The sequence below is a fragment of the Oryctolagus cuniculus genome, chromosome 6 (assembly GCF_964237555.1).
Source record: "Oryctolagus cuniculus chromosome 6, mOryCun1.1, whole genome shotgun sequence".
NCBI lineage: Eukaryota > Metazoa > Chordata > Mammalia > Lagomorpha > Leporidae > Oryctolagus > Oryctolagus cuniculus.
Window position 1 is genome coordinate 62,599,778 of NC_091437.1, and position 18,722 is coordinate 62,618,499.

General features: G+C 59.0%; 1 protein-coding gene across 2 annotated transcripts; it reads right to left on the minus strand.

Annotated features, from left to right (window-relative positions):
* Nucleotides 1-7,592: 7,592 nt before the first annotated feature.
* On the minus strand, nucleotides 7,593-16,377 carry SNCB (synuclein beta). Of its 2 annotated transcripts, none has more exons than XM_051843648.2 (6): nucleotides 16,078-16,377; nucleotides 15,377-15,505; nucleotides 12,767-12,796; nucleotides 12,412-12,530; nucleotides 8,477-8,566; nucleotides 7,593-8,191 (listed from the first exon to the last, which is right to left on the minus strand). In XM_051843648.2, exons 2-6 carry the CDS (start codon nucleotides 15,495-15,497, stop codon nucleotides 8,159-8,161), a joined length of 393 nt encoding a protein of 130 aa, XP_051699608.1. In that variant the 5' UTR covers nucleotides 15,498-15,505; nucleotides 16,078-16,377; the 3' UTR covers nucleotides 7,593-8,158. The 2 variants fall into 2 exon arrangements, with proteins under 2 accessions (XP_051699608.1, XP_002710461.1); XM_002710415.5 differs by having other exon boundaries at nucleotides 12,755-12,796; nucleotides 16,078-16,365.
* Nucleotides 16,378-18,722: the final 2,345 nt, after the last annotated feature.

Genomic DNA, 18,722 nt, shown 5'->3' on the forward strand with positions numbered 1-18,722 from the left:
GTGGGCAGGTGACCCAGGGAGGGAAGGCAGCCAACAAGCCATCATCACTAAGGCAGCTACTGCGGTGGGTAAGTGGAGCTTTGTCCTGCAGGAAGGCTTGGGAGTTGGGGCCGAGGCTCTGTAGTGCTTTGGATGCAGTTTGTTCCCCAGAGGTTTACGTGTGGGGGTCGTGGTCCTCAGTGCCTGGTGGGGCCTTTAAAAGGTGAGGGCTGGTGGGAGGTCCACAGGTCACCGAGGGCGCTGCCCTTGGGAAGGGTGAAGATAACTCTCAGGGAACCCTGGGTCCGTTCTCATGAGGACGCAGTGACCTATGCAACAGCTTCCTGTCCAGCAGTGTGGTAAAGACATCTTTCATTAGGCCCTCACTGGAGCTGCCCAGTCTTGGATTTCTAGCCTTCAAGACTGTCAGCTGAACAACTTCTTTTCTCCATAGGCACCCAGAGTCAGGTATGCCATTACAGCAATGGAAAAGAGACTACTAACACACACTTCCGAATTCTCCTATCCGAGGGCCAAGGAGCTGGGGTATTTGTAGCCCAGCACCTGGCAGGTGTTGGTTAGGGCTGTCCCTGGGGTGTGTTGTGTGTGGTTGGGTGTTGATTCCCAGTCTTTCTTGTCCTCAGGAGTCTGAGAGCATCTCTGACAAAGGTGCAGGTCCTGGCTGTTGGGAGACCTGCTGGTGGGCGCTGGAATGGTGAGGGTATCCAAGGGGTGCACTCAGGGCTCTGCTAAGCAGGCAGCTTCAGTGTCTCTTCCCATCTGTCCTCTGTCACACTCCCTGACTACTGTCATTCCATAGGGACTTGTTAATTAAAAAAAAACACATTTTTTACATGAAAATTTCCAGGGGCCAGCCTTATTGGTGCCATGGGTTAAGCCACTGCCTGCAACACTGGCATTCCATGTGAGTGCCGGTTGGAGTCCTGGCTACTCCACTTCTGATCCAGTTCCCTGCTAATGCGTCTGGGAAAGCAGCGGAAGATGGCGCAAGTGCTTGGGCCCCCGTACCCATGTGGGAGATCTGGAGGAAGCTCTAGGCTCCTGGCTTTGACCTGGCCCCATCCTGGCTGTTAAGGTCATTTAGGAACTGAGCCAGCGGATGGAAGATTTCTTTTACCCTTTGTCTCTCCCTCTCTCTCTCTCTCTCTCTGACTGCCTTTCAAACAAACAAATAAATCTATAAAAATAATAAAATGAGAAATTCCAGACAACAAAACAAAACACATGCTAGAGCAGAGGAGGAGCTCAGGCGGGGACGGAGGGAGTCAGAGAGGATTCTGTCTGACTTCGCAGTCCTTAGCCATGTGGCCTTGATGGAGCTCTCTGAGTCTCGGCTTCACCTCGCGTAGCACTTGGCTCTTGGAGCTATGGGAGGACAGAGGGAAAGACAACACACCAAGTGCTGGGTGTAGTGTACACCCCCGTGGGAGCACCAGAGTCAGGGCGAGCCAGGACGTGCACCCTTTCATAAACAGAGCCTCCAGTTTCCCAATTCATATTGTGGGGAGGGACAGCACCCACCGCCAGTCCTAGGACAGGGAGTGACACAGGCCTGGCCAATCACTGTCCAGTGATTTGTTCTGGGGGTGTGGTCAGAGCATAAGACCCAACTCAGGGTGACTGACTCCCACATGGCCCTAGAAGTTTGGGGGTTACCAAATCGGTGGTGTTGCCTTTGTCCCCACGTGTGACCATCTGCCTGGGCCCGGGGTTGTGGCTCATCCTGAGGTCCAGGCTCACCCTGTGCTGACCAACCTAGTCACTCATGCCCACGGGCTTCTGTGTGTGCCTCCTGGCGTGCTCTGCGGCGGGGAGCCACACACACTCGGACGCACCGAAGATAAACAAGTGTCGGCAGCTCCTTGGCTGGCACCCAGGCCGGGGGTGGAATAAACAATCCCAGTGACTTTCTGAGAAGCAGGCTTGTGTGGCGACAGGCTCCATGGAGACAAGCAGGCTGTACCAGAGCAGAGACGGCAGCCCACCACTGAGGCCACCCTGACACACGCATGTGTGTGTGTCCCATGCTGTCTCCCCCTCACTCTCATGTCCATGTCATGTTCACATCCATGCTGTGGAACGCAGTCAAGAACTTCTGTTTCACACCCCAGTGCACCCTCCCCGGGAGCCTGGCCAACTACCCTCCTTCTGGCTTTGCAAGGGGCAAAATGCTTTTGAGAAGCTCTGAGATTGGGAGCCTACACTGTGGCATTTCGGGTTACACCACCATTGCCTGCCATATTGCCTCTGGTTCAAGTCCCGGTTGCTCCACTTCCGATCCATCTCCATGCTAATGCACATGGGAAAAGCAGCAGAAGATGGCCCACATGCTTGGGCCCCTGCATCGACATGGGAGACCCAGAGGAAGCTCCTGGATTTGGCCTGGCCCAGCCCTGGCTGTTGGGGCCATTTGGGGAGTGAATGAGCAGATGGAAGATCTTTCTGTCTGTCCCTCTGTCTCTCTGTAACTCTGCCTTTCAAATAAATAAAAATAAATTGAGGAGGGGGAGGGAGAGAGAGAGAGAGAGAGGTAGGTCTGAGATTCCTAACGCAATGGCATCCATGGTTCCTGACCCCTTTGGCTTGACACAGGTCCTGTGTAGGCTGAATTTCTGCAAATCACAGCCTCTGTGCACACAAGCATATGCTGTGTGCGTGTGTGTGTGTGTGTGTGTGTGTGTGTAGTTGGAGGTATCACACAGCAGGCAGTGCCAAAAGAGCCCAACTTTCTTTCTTTCTCTCTTTCTTTCTTTCTTTCTCTCTCTCTCTCTCTCTCTTTCTTTCTTTCTGACAGGCAGAGTTAGACAGTGAGAGAGAGAGAGACAGAGAGAAAGGTCTTCCTTCTGTTGGTTCACCCCAAAATGGCCGCTACTGCCGGTGCGCTGTGCAGATCCGAAGCCAGGAGCCAGGTGCTTCCTCCTGGTCTCCCACGCAGATGCAGGGCCCAAGCACTTGGGCCATTTTCTACTGCTTTCCAGGCCACAGCAGAGAGCTGGACTGGAATAGGGGCAACTGGGACAGAATCTGGCGCCCCAACCAGGACTAGAACCTGGGGTGCCAGTGCCGCAGGCATAGGATTAGCCAAGTGAGCAGTGGTGCCGGCCAAAAGAACCCAACTCTGTAAAGTTCTTGTGCTTGCTTCAGGACTGCACACACAACATAGGATCCCCCAGGAAGCTCTGGCCCAGGCCCTGTGCCCCGAGTCTTGCCTCCAGACTCTCATACGTGCATCCATTGTCACGAGTGTGGGGTGAAAGCCAGGGCTCCCTGCCAAGGACAGCATGGTGTGTACCATTCCTCACTTTCCAAGTGCTTCCAAGCTCACCGTCACACTGAGATGCTACTGTTGTTAATCTCATTTCATAAGTGAGGGGGCGCTGAAGTTCAGAGAGGTTCAGTAACTTCCAGGGTCACACAGCTGGAAAGCGGTAGAGTTGGCAGTCAAACTCCCCCTTGCAACCAGTGCCACTCATGCCCACACCCACACCCACACACCCTGCTGTCCCCTCAGCCCAGATTACGGATGCCCATGGGGTCATCTTTGCACTCCACCTTCCCAGCATGCAGCACTCTGGCCCTTACTGTGCTGCCCTGCTGTTTACAAGATACCCTGGTCTGGACATACAGGAGCACAGCCTCTATCCACACAGCCCCGCCTCCCCACTCACCTCTGCACCTGCTCCACCCTGGGGCCATATCACAGCCCAGCTGCTCCTTGGCAGCCCCCTCCCCATCCTGCCCAGAAGGCAGAAGTGGACCTTGGGGCAGGGGTAGGGAAGGGGGCACTTGAAAAGGAGGAATGAGGCACAAGGGGGCATGATGCTCCTCAGGTGCTCCCAGGCAGCCCCCTCACGTCTGGTCCTTCTGTCCAGACACTGGGCTCCCTCCCTTTCAGGGTCTGTTTGGGCTCCTCTGCCCCTCTCTTGGCTCTAACAATGACAATAAGAATATGAATGATTCGCATTAACTGCTCCTGTTTTATAGCACGCTACACTCCACAGAGTGCTTCCTCACAGCAGCGCTTTCACTCATCTCCAGTCCTCCGGGGAGGAAGGAAGCACCCTCGCCTTGGAGCTGAGGAAACCGAGGCTCAGAGAGGCTATGTGAACGTCCCTAGCTCACACAGCTGCTAAGAAGGACAGCTAGGAAGTAGCTCAGGCTCCCTGATTGGATCTGGGGTAGACGAGCTGTCAGACCAGGAGTCCAGCTGTAACTGAGCCAGGTGCTGGCCCAGAGTGGGGGATACACGGCAGGGGGCAGGACAGAGGTATGACCAGTGATTTGGTGTCTAGCGAGACTGTGGCAACATTTTTTCTTTTCCCCTCCTGCAATGAATGGATTACGGCGATCTGCAAGCTTTTAAAGCTTTTCCGTGTTTCAGGCTAATATCTTAAGGCCAACAGATTCAGTGTGTGGATCCTGCTGAGAAAGCTTCAGTTGTGGGACCTGGGCTTCCTGAACCCTCAATTTCCCCCTAGGAAAAGTAATGCGTGCAGGCCCCCAGCAGGATGGGCTTGAGAGAGACCAGGGTCATCCCCGGTCTGTAGAATTTGTGAAGGACTTCCCAGGGGCTGCTGTTTTTCACATTTTGTTTTATCTTTCAAAGAGCTTCCATTCGGTGGTGCTGGCAGAGGGCGCGGGGTGGGCTTCTGGGAGCCTGGGGGTGGTGCTGCGAGGGGAATGGGTGACAGCTCTTCCTCTCCCCCTGCCTGGGCTCGGGCCTGGCCTTCCCCCTCCCTCAGCCCAGAGCTGGTTTCTAGGCAACGGGATGGATGCAGGGATGGCTCGGAGGGGAGAGAGCTATAAATAGGGAAGGGAAAAAACAAAAATAAAGTTCCAGGGAAGGCTGTGGAGCCGCAGTATGGGAGGTGGGGGCAGGGAGCCGGACAAATGATGGGGGCTTCGGGGCCAGTCCCCAGCCCTGTCCCAGGGAAGAGGGCAGTTTCCAGGTGAGCTGCTCAGCCAGGGTCCTCAGCATTCTGGTGCATGTGTGGGGGGTCTTTGTGCACAGCTAGGCAGGTGGTTGGGATGACACAGACTCGCTTCTGTTCAAGCAGGAGAAGCTGAGAAGTGGGCAGGCTCTCAACAGGCAGAGGGCACAGCAGCTGCCCAGGTGGGAGAGGTGGGGCAGGCTGCGCGGAGGGCTGGCCAGGCTCGCCTTGCTGACCACTCGCTCCTGAGAACACCAGAGCAGTGGGTTCCTCCTCTACCTGCAACACCTGTCCACCCCACCCTCTTCTGAGTCAGGTTTCAGCTCCAGCCTCGCCTCCTCCAGCACCTGAGCTGGCCACCTTTCTTCAACCGTGTGCACCAGCCCCTTCCTGTGCTGGTCTGGCACCTCCGCTTTCTTTATGTTTTTTGTAAAACTCCAGCTGAACTTGTGTTCCCCGGATCTGGGGATGACTTTGGGATTGCCCGGAGGTGCGCTCTGTCCGGGCAGCAGCCTGCAGGGCTGTTCCTGAAGCCGCTCACTCCTCAGAGCGGAGCAGGTGCACGGTGTGCAATGTGAGATCACTCCGTGAAGGCACACCACACGCACACACCTGTGTACACACGTGAACACAGATCCAGACATGGTACATCCCCATGCCCGGACCGCACATGGAGACATGCACACCGCTCACCACCACCCACGCACACAGCCTCCTCCCAGTCCACCTCAAATGGCCCAGGTGTCTGTAAACCCCGCTGCTGCCTCCACATTTTCTTATTGTTGTCATCTGCTGTTTGTCCCCTCCACTCACAGCCACAGCCATTCTCTTTTGGAAATTTCAAAGGAGTTGAGCTTTTGGGGGGGGGGGGTCGGGCTTGGGGGATCAATATGACCTCAGGTAGGTAACTGTGTCTCTCTGGCCTCTCAGTAGAGCTCCTGGCCAGGAAGTCTTGAGGATGGTTTGGAGTGAAATGAATGCAGAGAAGAGCCATACGTACTGGGCACTCAGCACATGGCTCTACCCTGTGTGAAGCCCACACGTGCCTGGGCTCACGTGCGGGCTGTTTGCACTGCAGTTGGGACCCTGAGCTGTGTCTTCTGCGGGGGCCCCTGGACCTGTGCCTGGGGCGGGTTTAGAGTGACCCCGGGGCAGAGCGGAGCACTGGTTTGTGGGCAGAACCTTCTCAGTAGGGTCAGGTGAGAGGCTTGGCATCGCGAGGGAGAAGCGCATTTCCCCACGGGCCAGATGGTGAACCTGGTTTGGGTGTCTACAAATGGGCTCAGGGGCTGACTCCAATTCTTTAAAGGCGAGCAGGTCTCAAGGAGGGTAGTGCCCACAGCACCGGGCGCAATACAATAGTGAGGGACAGAGGCCACTGGAACAGGTGTGCCCAACCCAAAGGTATTCACGTCTTAAAACTGTAAAACCTTGTGCCAAACTCAGCCCGAGGGCGGAGTCTCCAATCCTCGCGGGCACAGGGCCGCGTCTCAGGTCAGCCAAAAGGGAGGGCAGCGGCGGAGGCTCCAAGCCCGCGCGGGTCTGTCCTCAGCACGTCCCGCCCACGGCTGCCTCCCGCTTCCGGAAACCCAGCGGGCAGCGCTCAAGCCTTGCCCAGGCTTTGCATAGCCTCTAGCCCCCAAGGACTCAGGGCAAGAAGCGCTAATACGTGGAGACTTATTAAACGGAGCAAGCTTCTCCCGCTTCGGGGCTGCAGGGACGGACGCTCCCGCAGGCACGGAGGCGTCCGGGGTCTTGCGCGGGCGAGCTGGAGGTCTCTGCGGCAAGGCCAGGCCGGGCTTCCACTGCAGGGCGGGGCGGGGCCGCTGCCGCAGAAGAGGGGCGGGGGGGGGGCCGAGCAGGGAGGCGGGGCCTCCGCAGTGTGAGGGCGGGGTCTCGGTGCAGGCAGCTTCTGTGCCAATAAAGGCAGCGCTTTCGCATGGCAGGGGCGGGGCCTCGGAGCAGAACCCGCAGTGCAGTGGTCCCGGTCTTCCTCGCTCGGAAGCGGTGTAGGGGGCCCCCTGGTGCCTATCCTGATCCGCTCCCAAGCGCCTGGCCAGTTTCTCAGATTTTTCCGACCCTCGCCCATCATCAGCCTAGGTCTCCAGCGGGAGCCCTTCCGGATGTAGGAGTTTTGCCCTCTTCCCCCAGGGCATCTGCCTATCTCCCCTCCCCTTCGGTGGGTCTTTTCGCGCTGGGCAGGTGTGCGTGTACCCGTTCCGGAGTGGGACAGTGCCGTTCGGCACCGGCGCCGCGGGCTTGATGCAGCCGTTAAGTGCGTGCGGCTCTGCACGCTTAACCTGGGTTTGGTGCGCAAGGGCGGGCGAACGTGCACGCAGGTCCGTGCAAGCTGGGGCCTCGGCGCGCCTGCGCGGCTGGACGGGTGGCCCTCGGCCCCGGCTCCCCGGTCACCGCTTTACGGCCCAGCAGGTGGCGCCCGAAGCTACCCTCCCGCCTCCTAGCGAATGCGTGTCCCAGCCCCTGGAGAACCCCTGCGCCTCGGGTCATGCCCGGGAATGGGGTAGGAGAGGGGGCAGCTGAGGCCCGAGATGGTCAGTTTTGTGTATGGGCCTAGCGTGCCTGACCCCCAACGAGCAGAGCGGGAGCCCATCTGACGCTGTCACCCCGCACCCAGCCCAGCCCTGCCCATTCGGCGCTGGCTACGGACAGATTGGCTTTATTCATGGACACGCGGGGGGGCGGCCGGGCCCGCCCGCCCGGGACACGCTCACACAGGGGTAGGGGCGCTCCTGCCACGATCACAACACTCGACGCCCGCGCTCGGGCCGGGCCGGGCCGGCACAGCCTGGCTCCTGGTTTTAGGTTTAAAAAAAAAAGTTCTTGGGAGGAGAGTGGGGTGCTCTGGGGGCTGCCCGGGTTCCCCTGGGGGCGGGGAGGAGCCGTCGCTTTCCGATCTTGGTTTAAAAACACAGAGAACATGCTACATCCGCAGACGCTGGACGGGAGGGGCTACGCTGGGGACGGGGGTGGGGGGGAGAGGGGGCGCGAGGCTCCCAGCCCCGGCCACGTTCGTGCCCCAGGGTTGGACGCGGGCGGGTAGGACAGACAGATGGACAAACACTAACACGGGCTCCGAGGGGGCTGCCTCGGAGCGGAAGGAAGATCTCGTGTTTGCGGGGAAAGGGGCAGAGGGTCAGCCCTGGCTCTGGGGGCGGGGCGGGGGCAAGGGCGGCATTGTGCTGCTGGTGGGCGGCCGTCCTGGGCCCTTACGCCTCTGGCTCATACTCCTGATAGTCCTCCTGCATCAGAGGGAGGGGTGGCGTAGACAAGAGCAACAGGGAGGAGAGGTTGGAGACCAAGCGGCCACCAGCGGCCCCAGGTCCCTGTCCCTCTCCCGGGCAGAAGAGGAGCCTGGAGTCCCCGACAGCCAAGAGAGTCCCAGGCAGGGGAGTCTGGGGCGCTGTCCTCTTATCCATCTGCTCTCCCCTCCCTGCTCCCACCTCCTGGGGCCTGGGTTGGACCAGGGTCCTCCCATCCCACCTGCGGAGGCAGCCGGAAGTCCCACCCAGCCCTGCCGCCCTCACCTGCGGTGGCTCCTCATAACTTTCCCCTTCCGGCTCCATCAGGGGCTCAATCAGCGGCTCCTCAGCGGCTTCCTGGGCCACTTCCTCTGGCTGTGGGGAAGAGAGGGTCAATGCTGGGGAGGGCAGCCGGGATGTTGCCTCCATTCCCACATGGGGAAGCTTTTGGCTGCTTGGAAGTGGAGAGCAGGCTGGGGTGGGTTGGCGGTGCCAGGAGCATGTTTAATCAAGTTGTTTATTTGGAGTGCCTTGGCCATGTGGTGGAGGTGTGAAGGGTGGAAACCCGCCAAATCCGCTGGGAGTGGAGGGGGCAACGGGCTCTCTCTGCCCCTCCCCCCAGCATCTGGCCGCTTCCTGCGCCTCCGCCATTTGGACTGCATGTGGGGACAGCTTGCTCAGTCGCCCTTTTCCCCTGACTCCTGGGAGGCAGGCGCTGTGCTCAGCCTCAGGACCCCAAGGGAGAACCCCGGATGCCCCCTCCAGGGCTGGTGGGAGACGGAGGTTCAGGGACAGGGCTGGGCAGGGGCTCTGAGCCATTCCTCTGCTGCTTCCGCCCATCCCTCCCCCAGGGCCCTGTGTGGCCTGGTTTCTTCGCTGTTGCTATTTTAAGATAAGCTGGGAGCAACAGCTCATAGTGTTGCTTGGATGTGTGAGCTAAGACTCCCCCTCCCCCCTGCGTCTGCTGCCCAGACAGGGACCGGTGTGTGTGTGTGTGTGTGTGTGTGTGTGAGAGAGAGAGAGAGAGAGAGAGAGAGAGAGATGTGGCTGGCCACCTGTAGGTGAGTGCATGTATGTGCACAAACACAGGACTGAGTTAGCTACACACAGACAAAATAACTCCAGGGTCGTGCATGGCTACATGTGGCCAGGCACATGCTTGGGACCTTGGGGGATTGGCACTGAGAAGTTGGTACTCCAGCTGCCCCCAGACCTACCCCAATAATGGTTCCTTCAGAGTACCTGTCCAGGTGGGCCCTGTGGACATTCAGGTTTACAGCTCCTGACCTGGCTCCTTCCCCCTAACTGTAGAGGAGGGTACATCAAGCCCAGGATAGGGAAATATTATTTTGCTCCAAGTCACCCAGAATCTAGGGAAGAATCATGGTGCTAAAAACCCCAGCTTGATGGGGCTGGTGTTGTGGCACAGTGGGTTAAGCCACTGCCTGTGATGCTGGAATCCCATATCAGAATTCCACATCAGAGCAACAGTTCACATCCCTGCAGCTCCACTTCCGATCCAGCTCCCTGCTAACGTGCCTGGGAAAGTAGTGGAAGACGACCCTGCACCCAGATGGGAACTCCAGTCTGGCTTTGGGCTGGACGAGCCCTGGCAATTGTGGCTGACTGGTGAGTAAAGCAAGCATTTGGAGACTTTCTCCCCCCACCCCCGTAAGTTAATAAATAAATCTTTTTTTTTTTTAATCCTAGCATAAGCACATTGATCAACAACAACCTCGCTGTCCAGTGGCAGTAGGATGGGCGTGCAGTGGGAGCCTACACAGTAAGAATGAAGGTGACACTGAGGACGTGGGCAGGGCGGAACCTCGCAAATGTACATGGTGAATGAAAGAAGCAGGTACAGAAGAACATGCACTTTTTGAAGCCCTTCACATGAAGTTAAAAAAACACCCACCTGATTTGTGCGGCTGGAAGTTAGCAAGCAGTTCCCGTAGAGGTGGGGGTGGGGATAGGCAGGGCCAGGACAGAGGGGGAGTGAGGGGGCCGTCTGTGAGGCACCCAGGCCCAGGTGTTAGGAAGGCAGTCCCTCTTTGAGCCATGCACATGAGGCCCCACCCCCACTCTGCCCCGAGTGAGCACCTGGGACACTTGTCTCACCCATGTCCTGGCCATGCTGACAGTAAGGACTGGGAGGGGCCACGAGGTGGCCTCTGGCAGGGGAGGGGGGATGTGCTATGTGTTGGGCTGGCTCCTGGTTCCATGGGGGCTCCCTTGGTGCAAACAAGTGGAGCTGCTGGTTTTCGGCGTAGGCAGGCTGCCCTTCAGTAAAAGTCCCCTTGACCCACCCCAGCCTGGCCACTGGCTAGTCCTCGCATCTCTGATCTCAGCAGCCCCGGGTGGGAAATATGGGGAGAGCTGTCTGCTCGCTAGGCCTGCGGTGCAGATGCCACCATCGTGTTTGGGAAGGGAGCAGAGACTCAGAAATGATGACCGTGGACTTGCCTGCCTTCCCTCTGTTGTTTGAACTCCCTTGAGAGAGCAGCCTTGGGGGCATGGGCAAGGAGGCAGGAGCTCAGAGAGCCTGCAGGCGGATACCTGAGGCTTGCTGTGTGCCTGGGCACCCCAGCTGTCAGCACAGGACCTGGCCCTGTGTCAGCACCAGGATCTCAGGCAAATCATTTTAGCTCTGCGAGCCTCAGTTCCTTCAGCTGCGAAATGGGCTAGGTATGGTGCCTTCCTCCTGGGGACGTGGCGCACCTTCAAGGAAAGAAGACCCAGGCATCCCACAGCGGAAGGAACCAACTGTGCAAGATGTCTGGAGTGGAGGGGGGGAGTGGAGGCTCCCTCAGCCCTACCGACATGCGTGTGCTGAATGCGTGGTGCTGATCACCCAAACCAAACGTTGACAAAATCGCCCCTCCCTGCATGGAGGCAGAGTCTGCTCGTGTCCACGGGCAGGCACTGAGCACCCACTGCGGAAGGGCTGTACGCACGTGGGCAGGTCACGGCACACTTCCCCACACACCTGCACTCACGGGACCCCCTGGGGACAGATGTGAGCTGCTGGCGCAATCCCACCGCCACACTCTTGCTGCGCTCTATCATGATCCTCACGGCGGCGTGCTCCCCGGAACTGCACGGGGAGCATCCCCAGGGGACTTCTTGTTGGAAGTGCAGATTCTCGGGCTTCGCCTGAGACCCACTGACTCAGAAGCCGGAGGAGAGGAGCCTGGTGCGTGTGAGTGCCTGTGTGTATGCGTTTGTGTGTGTGCATGTGTGTGTGTGTGTGTCTTTTCCCTTGGTGATTCTGATGTACGCGCTGGGTTGGAGGGCTTCTGATTACTTTATCTCCAATCTGCACAAGAGCCCCACTGCATTCCTCTTCCATCATGAGGCTCAGAGCCAGGGTGGGGTGCCCCACCCCCACCCCAACCCCTGCCCAGGGTACACAGCCAGGAAGTGGTGGAGCTGGGATCCACACCCAGCTCTGTGGGGCTCTAAGAGCTCACAGCTCTTACCCCGCAGGGTGTCCTGAGAGGGACCTCTGTGTGCACAGAGCAGCCACCACCACCGCTTGGGGAGACACGCCCGCACTACCGCATGACACAGAGATCACCCCCACCTCACCATGGTTCACACCTGCCTCAGAGCCTTCGTACTTGCTATTCCCACCACCTGAAATGCACTTCCCACACATTTGCTCACGGCTGCTTCTCTCTCATCCCTCAGGCTTCAGCTCAAATATCACCTCCCCAGAGAAGCCCTTCTAGCTACAGTAGCCTGCTCACTGCTGGACTGTCGCGTCCGCTTGTTGTCGTTTCTTCCCTGTCTGAAACCATCTTGTACATTCGCTTCCTTTTCACTGTGTTCGCCTAGTACCCTGTCAGCTGCATGCAGGTGGGACCCGCCCACTGCCGTACCGCTAGAACTGTTCTCTGGCGTGGACACTTGTCAAGCAGAAAGAAATGAGTGGACACCAGGCGGCACATGCAGATGTCGCCAGATGTGGTACGGGCCCCGCTGGCCAGCAGGATGCCCAGAGACAGCCAGATGGGGTCCCGGTCACTGGGAGACTGCACATGCACGCATCTACCTCACTATGGGCAAAGTCTCCCATGCAGCCGTTTGGAGCAGGAGGCCAGGTTGTTGGTGCTGCAGGCTGGCAGGCACTGGGAGAGTGGGGGCAGCAGGGGCCGGCTTGCTTGGTGGCCTGGGGTGTGTGTGTGTGTGTGTGTGTGTGTATCCTGAGGATCTCTTACCTTCAGATCAGTAGGAAACTCTTCCCTCTTCACCAGCCCTGTGGCAGCTGCGATGTTCCCAGCCCCAGAGAACACAGCTCCTCCCAGATGTGACGCCTGCTCCTTGGTTTTCTCAGCCACTAGAGCAGGGAGGGGGTTGGGGGAGGGGTTTGGGGGCCAGGGTAGAGGAGGCATAGATGCCCCTGCCCCTGCTGTCTGGTGTCCTAGGGTCTGCCCTCCCCCCCAGGGAGCACCCAAGAAGTCTTGGGACCTCACCCTCCCTTTCCCAGCCCTGCCCTCTGGATCTCAGCAGACCACAGGGCCCAGGGTGGGGGAGGGGGTGGGGCTGGGGCGGGGCTGGTACCTGAGGCCACACCTTGTACCACCCCTTCTCGGGTCTTGCTTCCTGCAGGGAGAAAAAAGGAACACAGGTAAGAGTGCTGAACGGAGGGGCACAGTGCTACAGAGTGGGCATCGGGCGGCTGCCGTCCCAGCCACCCTGCTGACCCCCTTTCTTCTCAGCATGCCAGTGCCCACGTGTCCTGCCTCAGGCCTTCCACTGAGGGCCAGCACTGTGCAGAACTCCTGGCCTGCCCCCAGCCCTGGGATCTGGGTTCTGCCCTTGGGATCTGCTGTTATTGTTCCTGTGTCACACGTGGCCCTCGGAAGCTTGGGGAGGGCCCCAGTTAGTGAGTGGCTGCACGGGCACTCAAGGGACCTCCAAGTTCCAGCTCCCGCTCATTCTGTGAGTGTGCAGCCCAGGATGGGGGGGGGGGTCAGGGAGGAGGCAGGCAAGGGATGGAGCTGAGGGGCCACCAAGCTACGCATCACACAGTGCAAGGCTGCCCATGTGCCCCCTCCTCTCACTCCACTATCTCCAAAGTCTCTTCCCCATAAGGGGCAAACCCTTCCTCTGGCCAAAGTGGGGTGTCTTAGGTACAGGGTGGGTCTAGGGGGGCGTGCAGATGGGACTGGCATCCCAGCCTCAGCTGGCAGCAACCTGGTGACATCAAATGTGGGAAAGGCAAGAGCACCTGATGTGGGGCGAGGGGTGGAGCCCTCGGAGGAGTGGGGAGCCTGCTCTCCCTACTACAGTCCGTAGGTCTGGACACTGGCACCTGCACAGGCTGAAGCCCATGCCAGCAATAGCGTAGAGGCAGAGAGAGGCGACGGCAACACCTCCCACCCCATTCTTTCCTCCTGCAAACAGCTACTGGCGCTTGCTGTGTGTCAGGCCCTGCGCTCATGGCTCACGGTCTGAAGGGGGCAGGAGAAGGGCAGAGTCACACCCTAGACCTCAGGTCCCAGGGAGAGCACCCCCAGCCTCCCGGGGTTTGTGAGTGCGGCGGGGACATCTCTCCCTTGAGAAGGAGCAGGTGGTTGTTTGGACAGGAGACTCAGGAGGGTGTTCCAGGCTCAGGGAGCCAGGCAGGCAGGCAGGCACAGCGACTTGTGTTTTCAGAGCCATGTGCTAGGAGCCATGGGTCTGTGAGAAAGGCAGCTGGGAGCATAGACCAGGGCAGGACCAGGGAAGGCATCGAGTACCAGACTACAGGGAGCTGAGGCTTTAATACGTAGGGACTGGGAGAAGACACCAGGGCTCCTGGGCAGGGGGAGAAGCAGGAGGTGCCAATCTAAGGGGAGTGGCAGGAAGACCTGGAGAGGCTGAGACATTTAGCAGAGTGGCAGGGTCAGGGTGGCAGGAGTAAAGGGGCAGGAGGCCAGAGCTGGGGTCAGGCAGACGTAGGCTCAGGCATTCTGCTGGTGCTACTGCCCTCACCCCAGCCACCCTCAGCCAGCGGCTGTGCGGCCCCTAGTGGGTTCTGTCCCTGGAAGCCTGAATGAAATCTGATCACAGCAGCCCCTCACTGACATCAATGTCCTAGAAGAGCCTCCTAGTGAATTGGCTGTTGCCCATTTGCGTCATCCAATTGTCTACGGCTACCTCCTGCTCTCCGGTGGCTGTCCAGCCCACCGCGGGGCCTTTGCACCTGCCTTTTCTGCCTTCTCCCACCTGCTACCTTGTTGTTCAGGGTTCAGCTCCAAAGCCAGCTCCTCAGGCAGCCCCTTTTTCAACCTTGCCCCAGAGTGGTCCCCACCCCTGCCTGCCACCCCTTGTCAGTTCTCGCTATTGAAGTGCTCTCTGCCACCTTCTCTGGAGGGCAGGTGCCTTTGTCCCTGGCCAACTGATTCAGCCCCAGCATTCACACAATGCCTGGCACATAGTAGGGACAACCCAAATCTGCCACGACCTTGGGCAAGGTGTCCAGCCCTACTGGAGCCCGCACAGGAGATAATTATGCTTGCTGCACCTGGGCGAGCCCTGAGTCACTGAATGGGTCTCCAGCCTTCCCTCCCTTTATGTAAATGACCCTGCAGTCTCAGTCTCCTTTCTCGCTCAGGGTGGGAGATTTTAACCAACCCAGCCTCCTAAATCCTGGCACCAGCTGGCAGCTGCGAGGAGGGTGGATGTGGGGAGAGCTGGCCACAGCAGAACCACAGGCACTGGGAAGCAGGGGCGCCCGGAGAGAAACTCAGTCCTGGAGGGAGCTGGGGAGGAGGGCAGGAGGGAGCCCCAGGAATTCAAGAGGATGGGCCAGGGAGGTAGGGGCGGGACTTCCGAGTCTCTACAATCCGGTGGAAACCTCCACCTTCAGGTTTCACCCAGCTGTGTGACCTTGGGCAAGGTAGTGAGAGCCCAGTTTCCCCATCTGTGGAATGGGCTGACAGCATGACTTGAGGCAGTGGGCACTGCGACCTATCACTCTACTTCCCTCAGAGACAGGGCTCCAGGCTGGAAAGGAGGCCATGGGCTCCGACCCCACCCTCAGCAATCCCCACTCCGTCCCTGCCCGCCTGTCTGCCTGCCATGTCCCCAGTGACCCCTGCTGACCAAGCCCTATCTGCTGACTCATATCCCACTCCCTGTGAGGACCCCCAGCCCACACCCTCGGAACGCGCTCCCGGAGCCCTGCCCCCGGCCCACCGACGTAGAGGACGCCCTCCTTGGTCTTCTCCGCCGCCTCGGTGACCCCCTGCTTGGTTTTCTCAGCAGCAGCCACAACGCCCTCCTTGGCCATGGACAGGCCCTTCATGAACACGTCCATCCTGGAGCCTGAGGAGGGCGAACACTCGGGCACCGGGGCGCTCACCCCAGCCTCTCCCGAGGGACCGGGCGCCCGCTCCTCTCCCTCCCCGAGGCCAGCAGTCCCCTCCCACGCCACCCCTCTCCCCAGTACGAGGCCTCAGGGCCGCGACGAATCCTGGCGTCCTTGAAACCCAGGGACGCGGGAGGGGCCCCCGCCTCGGTTATCCGGAGCCCTGCAACCTGCAGCCCCGCGGAACCGGAGTGCCCGGCTCGGCGCGAAGACTGTGCACACGCGCCCGTCCCACAGCCATGCACACAAACACACCACGGACACGCTCACGTGCACAGAGAGGCCACTCAGGCGTCCACACGCGCACGGACGCCCCCCACACACGGGCACGGACGCACGTCCACACGGCCGCACAAGCAGGTGCAAACCCCGGGGGGCAGTCACACATCCCAGGGGTTCACCCTGACGCGCAGTCCTCAGTTGGCTGCCTAACTCCTTCCCGCCCTCTTCCTCATCCCGTCGCGGTCCCCCCCGGCCTCCCCATCCCCTTCTCCATCCTCAGCGCCCGGCGGGCGCGCGGCCGCCTCACCTGGATGCGGGGCCGGGGCTGGCGGCGGAGCGGCGGCTGCGGCTGGCGGACGCGGGGGCTCGGTGAAGCCGGGCCGGGCGGGCTCAGAGTCGTTGGGCAATCAGGCCGTGTCCAGGCGCTCGGGTCGCGGGGCCCTGAGCTGGGGCGCAGCAATGCGCGGACCTCGGTGCGTCGCCGGCCACCGCTCGCCGCTGGCGCCCTGCTCGCTCGCGCGCTGCGCTCGGCTGTTCTCGGGCTCCGGCTCGCGCGCTGCGGCAGCTCTGAGCTCAGCGCCCCCCCTGGCGGCTGCGCCGCCCCCTCGGCCTGACTGACAGGGGGCGGGGAGGGTGACATCTCCGCGGAGCCCGGGAGCCTCCAGGGGCGGCTCCGACGCGCCGCTAGGGACCGAGGGGCGCGCGGAGGCGGTGGCGGGTGGGGGAGCGGGGAAGCTGCGGCGTGCTCAGAGCGGGGAGGCAATACTGCGGCTGGCTTGGGAGTTGTGCGGGGTGCCGGGCTCAGCGGTGCTTTGAGGGACCTTGAGCTGCCTTGCTAAGCTTTGCCCGAATGTTCTTCAGTTTTCTCTTTTGAAAAACGCGGACAGTTGAGTGGGTATTGAGCACTTGGCAGGTGGCTGGAGACGGTGGAAGCCAAAGACAAGCTTCCTGCTCTCAGGAAGCTACCCCGGGGGAGTGTGTGTGCGGGAGATGGGAGGCAGGCGCGAGAGGAGGCTGCAGCCCGGTGAGAGCAGAGATCTCAGAGACGTGTCAGGACACAGGTGATGCTTACGGCCAGCACTGCAAGTGCAAAGGCCCTGAGGTGGGACTGTACTGAGGCATAGCTAAAAGGTAGTGCAGGGGCCCACGTTGATGGTGCAGCGTATCCGAGTGTAGGTTGGGGTCCTGGCTGCAATTCTCACCCAGTTTCTTGCTAGTGTGCCTGGGACCTACATAATTGGGGTGACCTGGATGGAGTTCCAGGCTCCTGGCTTCACCTTGGCCTAGCCCTGGCTGTCATAACAGCTGTCTGGGGAGTCAGTGGACAGAAGATTCTCCCCTCCCTCTCTGGCCTAACAGTGTCTCATATCAGAGTGCCCGGGGTTTGTCTCCTGACTCCGGCTTCCTGCAAATGCAGAAGTCACCACTCAAGTCATTGAGTCCCTGCTACCTGCCTGGGAGACCCGGATGAAGTTCCTGGTGTACAGTCCAGCCCAGCCCAGCCCAGCCCAGCCCCTGCAGTCACAGGCACTTGAGGAATGTACCAGTGGGAAGGAGCTTTCTCCATCGTCATCTGTCTCTCAAATAAATGAGCTGAACGAAACTTTGTATGAGCTTTTTGTTTGTTTCTAGAATGACCTTAGCAGGCCAGGCACGTAGTGGGCCCTCTGTTGGTTTCTTGACAGAATTATGTTCATGAAACTGTGGGATCCTGGGGGAAAGGGACTCTGCCAGCTCAGGGGAGCCAGGGAAGGTTGTAAAGAGGATGTGACAAGGGGCCGGCGCTGTGGCACAGCGGGCAAGACTGCCTGAAATGCAGACATCTCATGTGGGCGTCAGTTCAAGTCCCGGCTGCTCCACTTCCAATCCGTCTCTCTGCTGTGGCCTGGGAAAGCAGTAGAAGATGGCCCAAGTGCTTAGACTCTTGCACTAACATGGGAGACCTGGAGGAAGCTCCTGGCTTCGGATCAATGCAGCTCAGGCTTTTGCGGCCAATTGGGGAGTGAACCAGTGGATGGAAGACCTCTCTCTGTGTGTGTGTGTGTGTGTGTATGTGTGTGTGTAACTCTGACTTTCAAATAAATAAATAAATAAACCTTAAAAAAAGAGGAGGTGACAGCTGGAAGATTTCATGAGGCAGAAAGCAAGGGAGGGAATTTTAAGCTATGGGATAGCATGGGCAAAGGTACTGTGGCCAGAAACACTGGGTAGGTGAGCGACAGGTAACCAAGCAAGGGGGAACCAGCAGCAGAATCTGAAAAAAAAAGTTCCCAGGCCACTGGTGGGACTGTGAATTGGCGCAGACTCTTTGGAAGGCGAGTTGGCAATGTTTACCAAAAGCATACACACATGCTCCTTCTGAGCCAACAGCTTCCCTTCCAGGAGTTTGTCCCGTGGAGCTCCACTCACACAAGTCACAAAGACATTTGTGCAGGGATTTTCCATGTCAGGCAGCGCGGTTTTACCGTAGCAAAAATCCGAACATATCTAAGCGTCCATCTTCAGAGGACTGCCTAGTTAGCCGGGTCCACCAACCCTGTGGTTTGCTATGGAGTGGTGATAAAGGATGGGTTAGACCTGTGTGCACTGACAGGGACTGTCCAGACATGAGGGAGAGAAGCAAGTGCAAAACTTTAATATTGGGAAGGAGTCGATCAAAAAAAAGAGATTTATTTATTATTTATTTTGAAAGTCAAAGTTACGTGTGTGTATATATATATATGTATGTAAAAAGTTACATATATATACATGTATATATGCATGTATATAAAGAGAGAGATCTTCCATCTACTAGTTTAATCTCCAGAGCCAGGTCTGGACCAGGCTGAAGCTAGGAGCCAGGAGCTTCTTCCTGGTATCCCAACTGGGTGCAGGGGCCCAGCACTTGGGCCATCCTCCACTGCTTTCCCAGGCCATAGCAGAAAGCTGGATTGGAAGTGGAGCAGCCAGGAC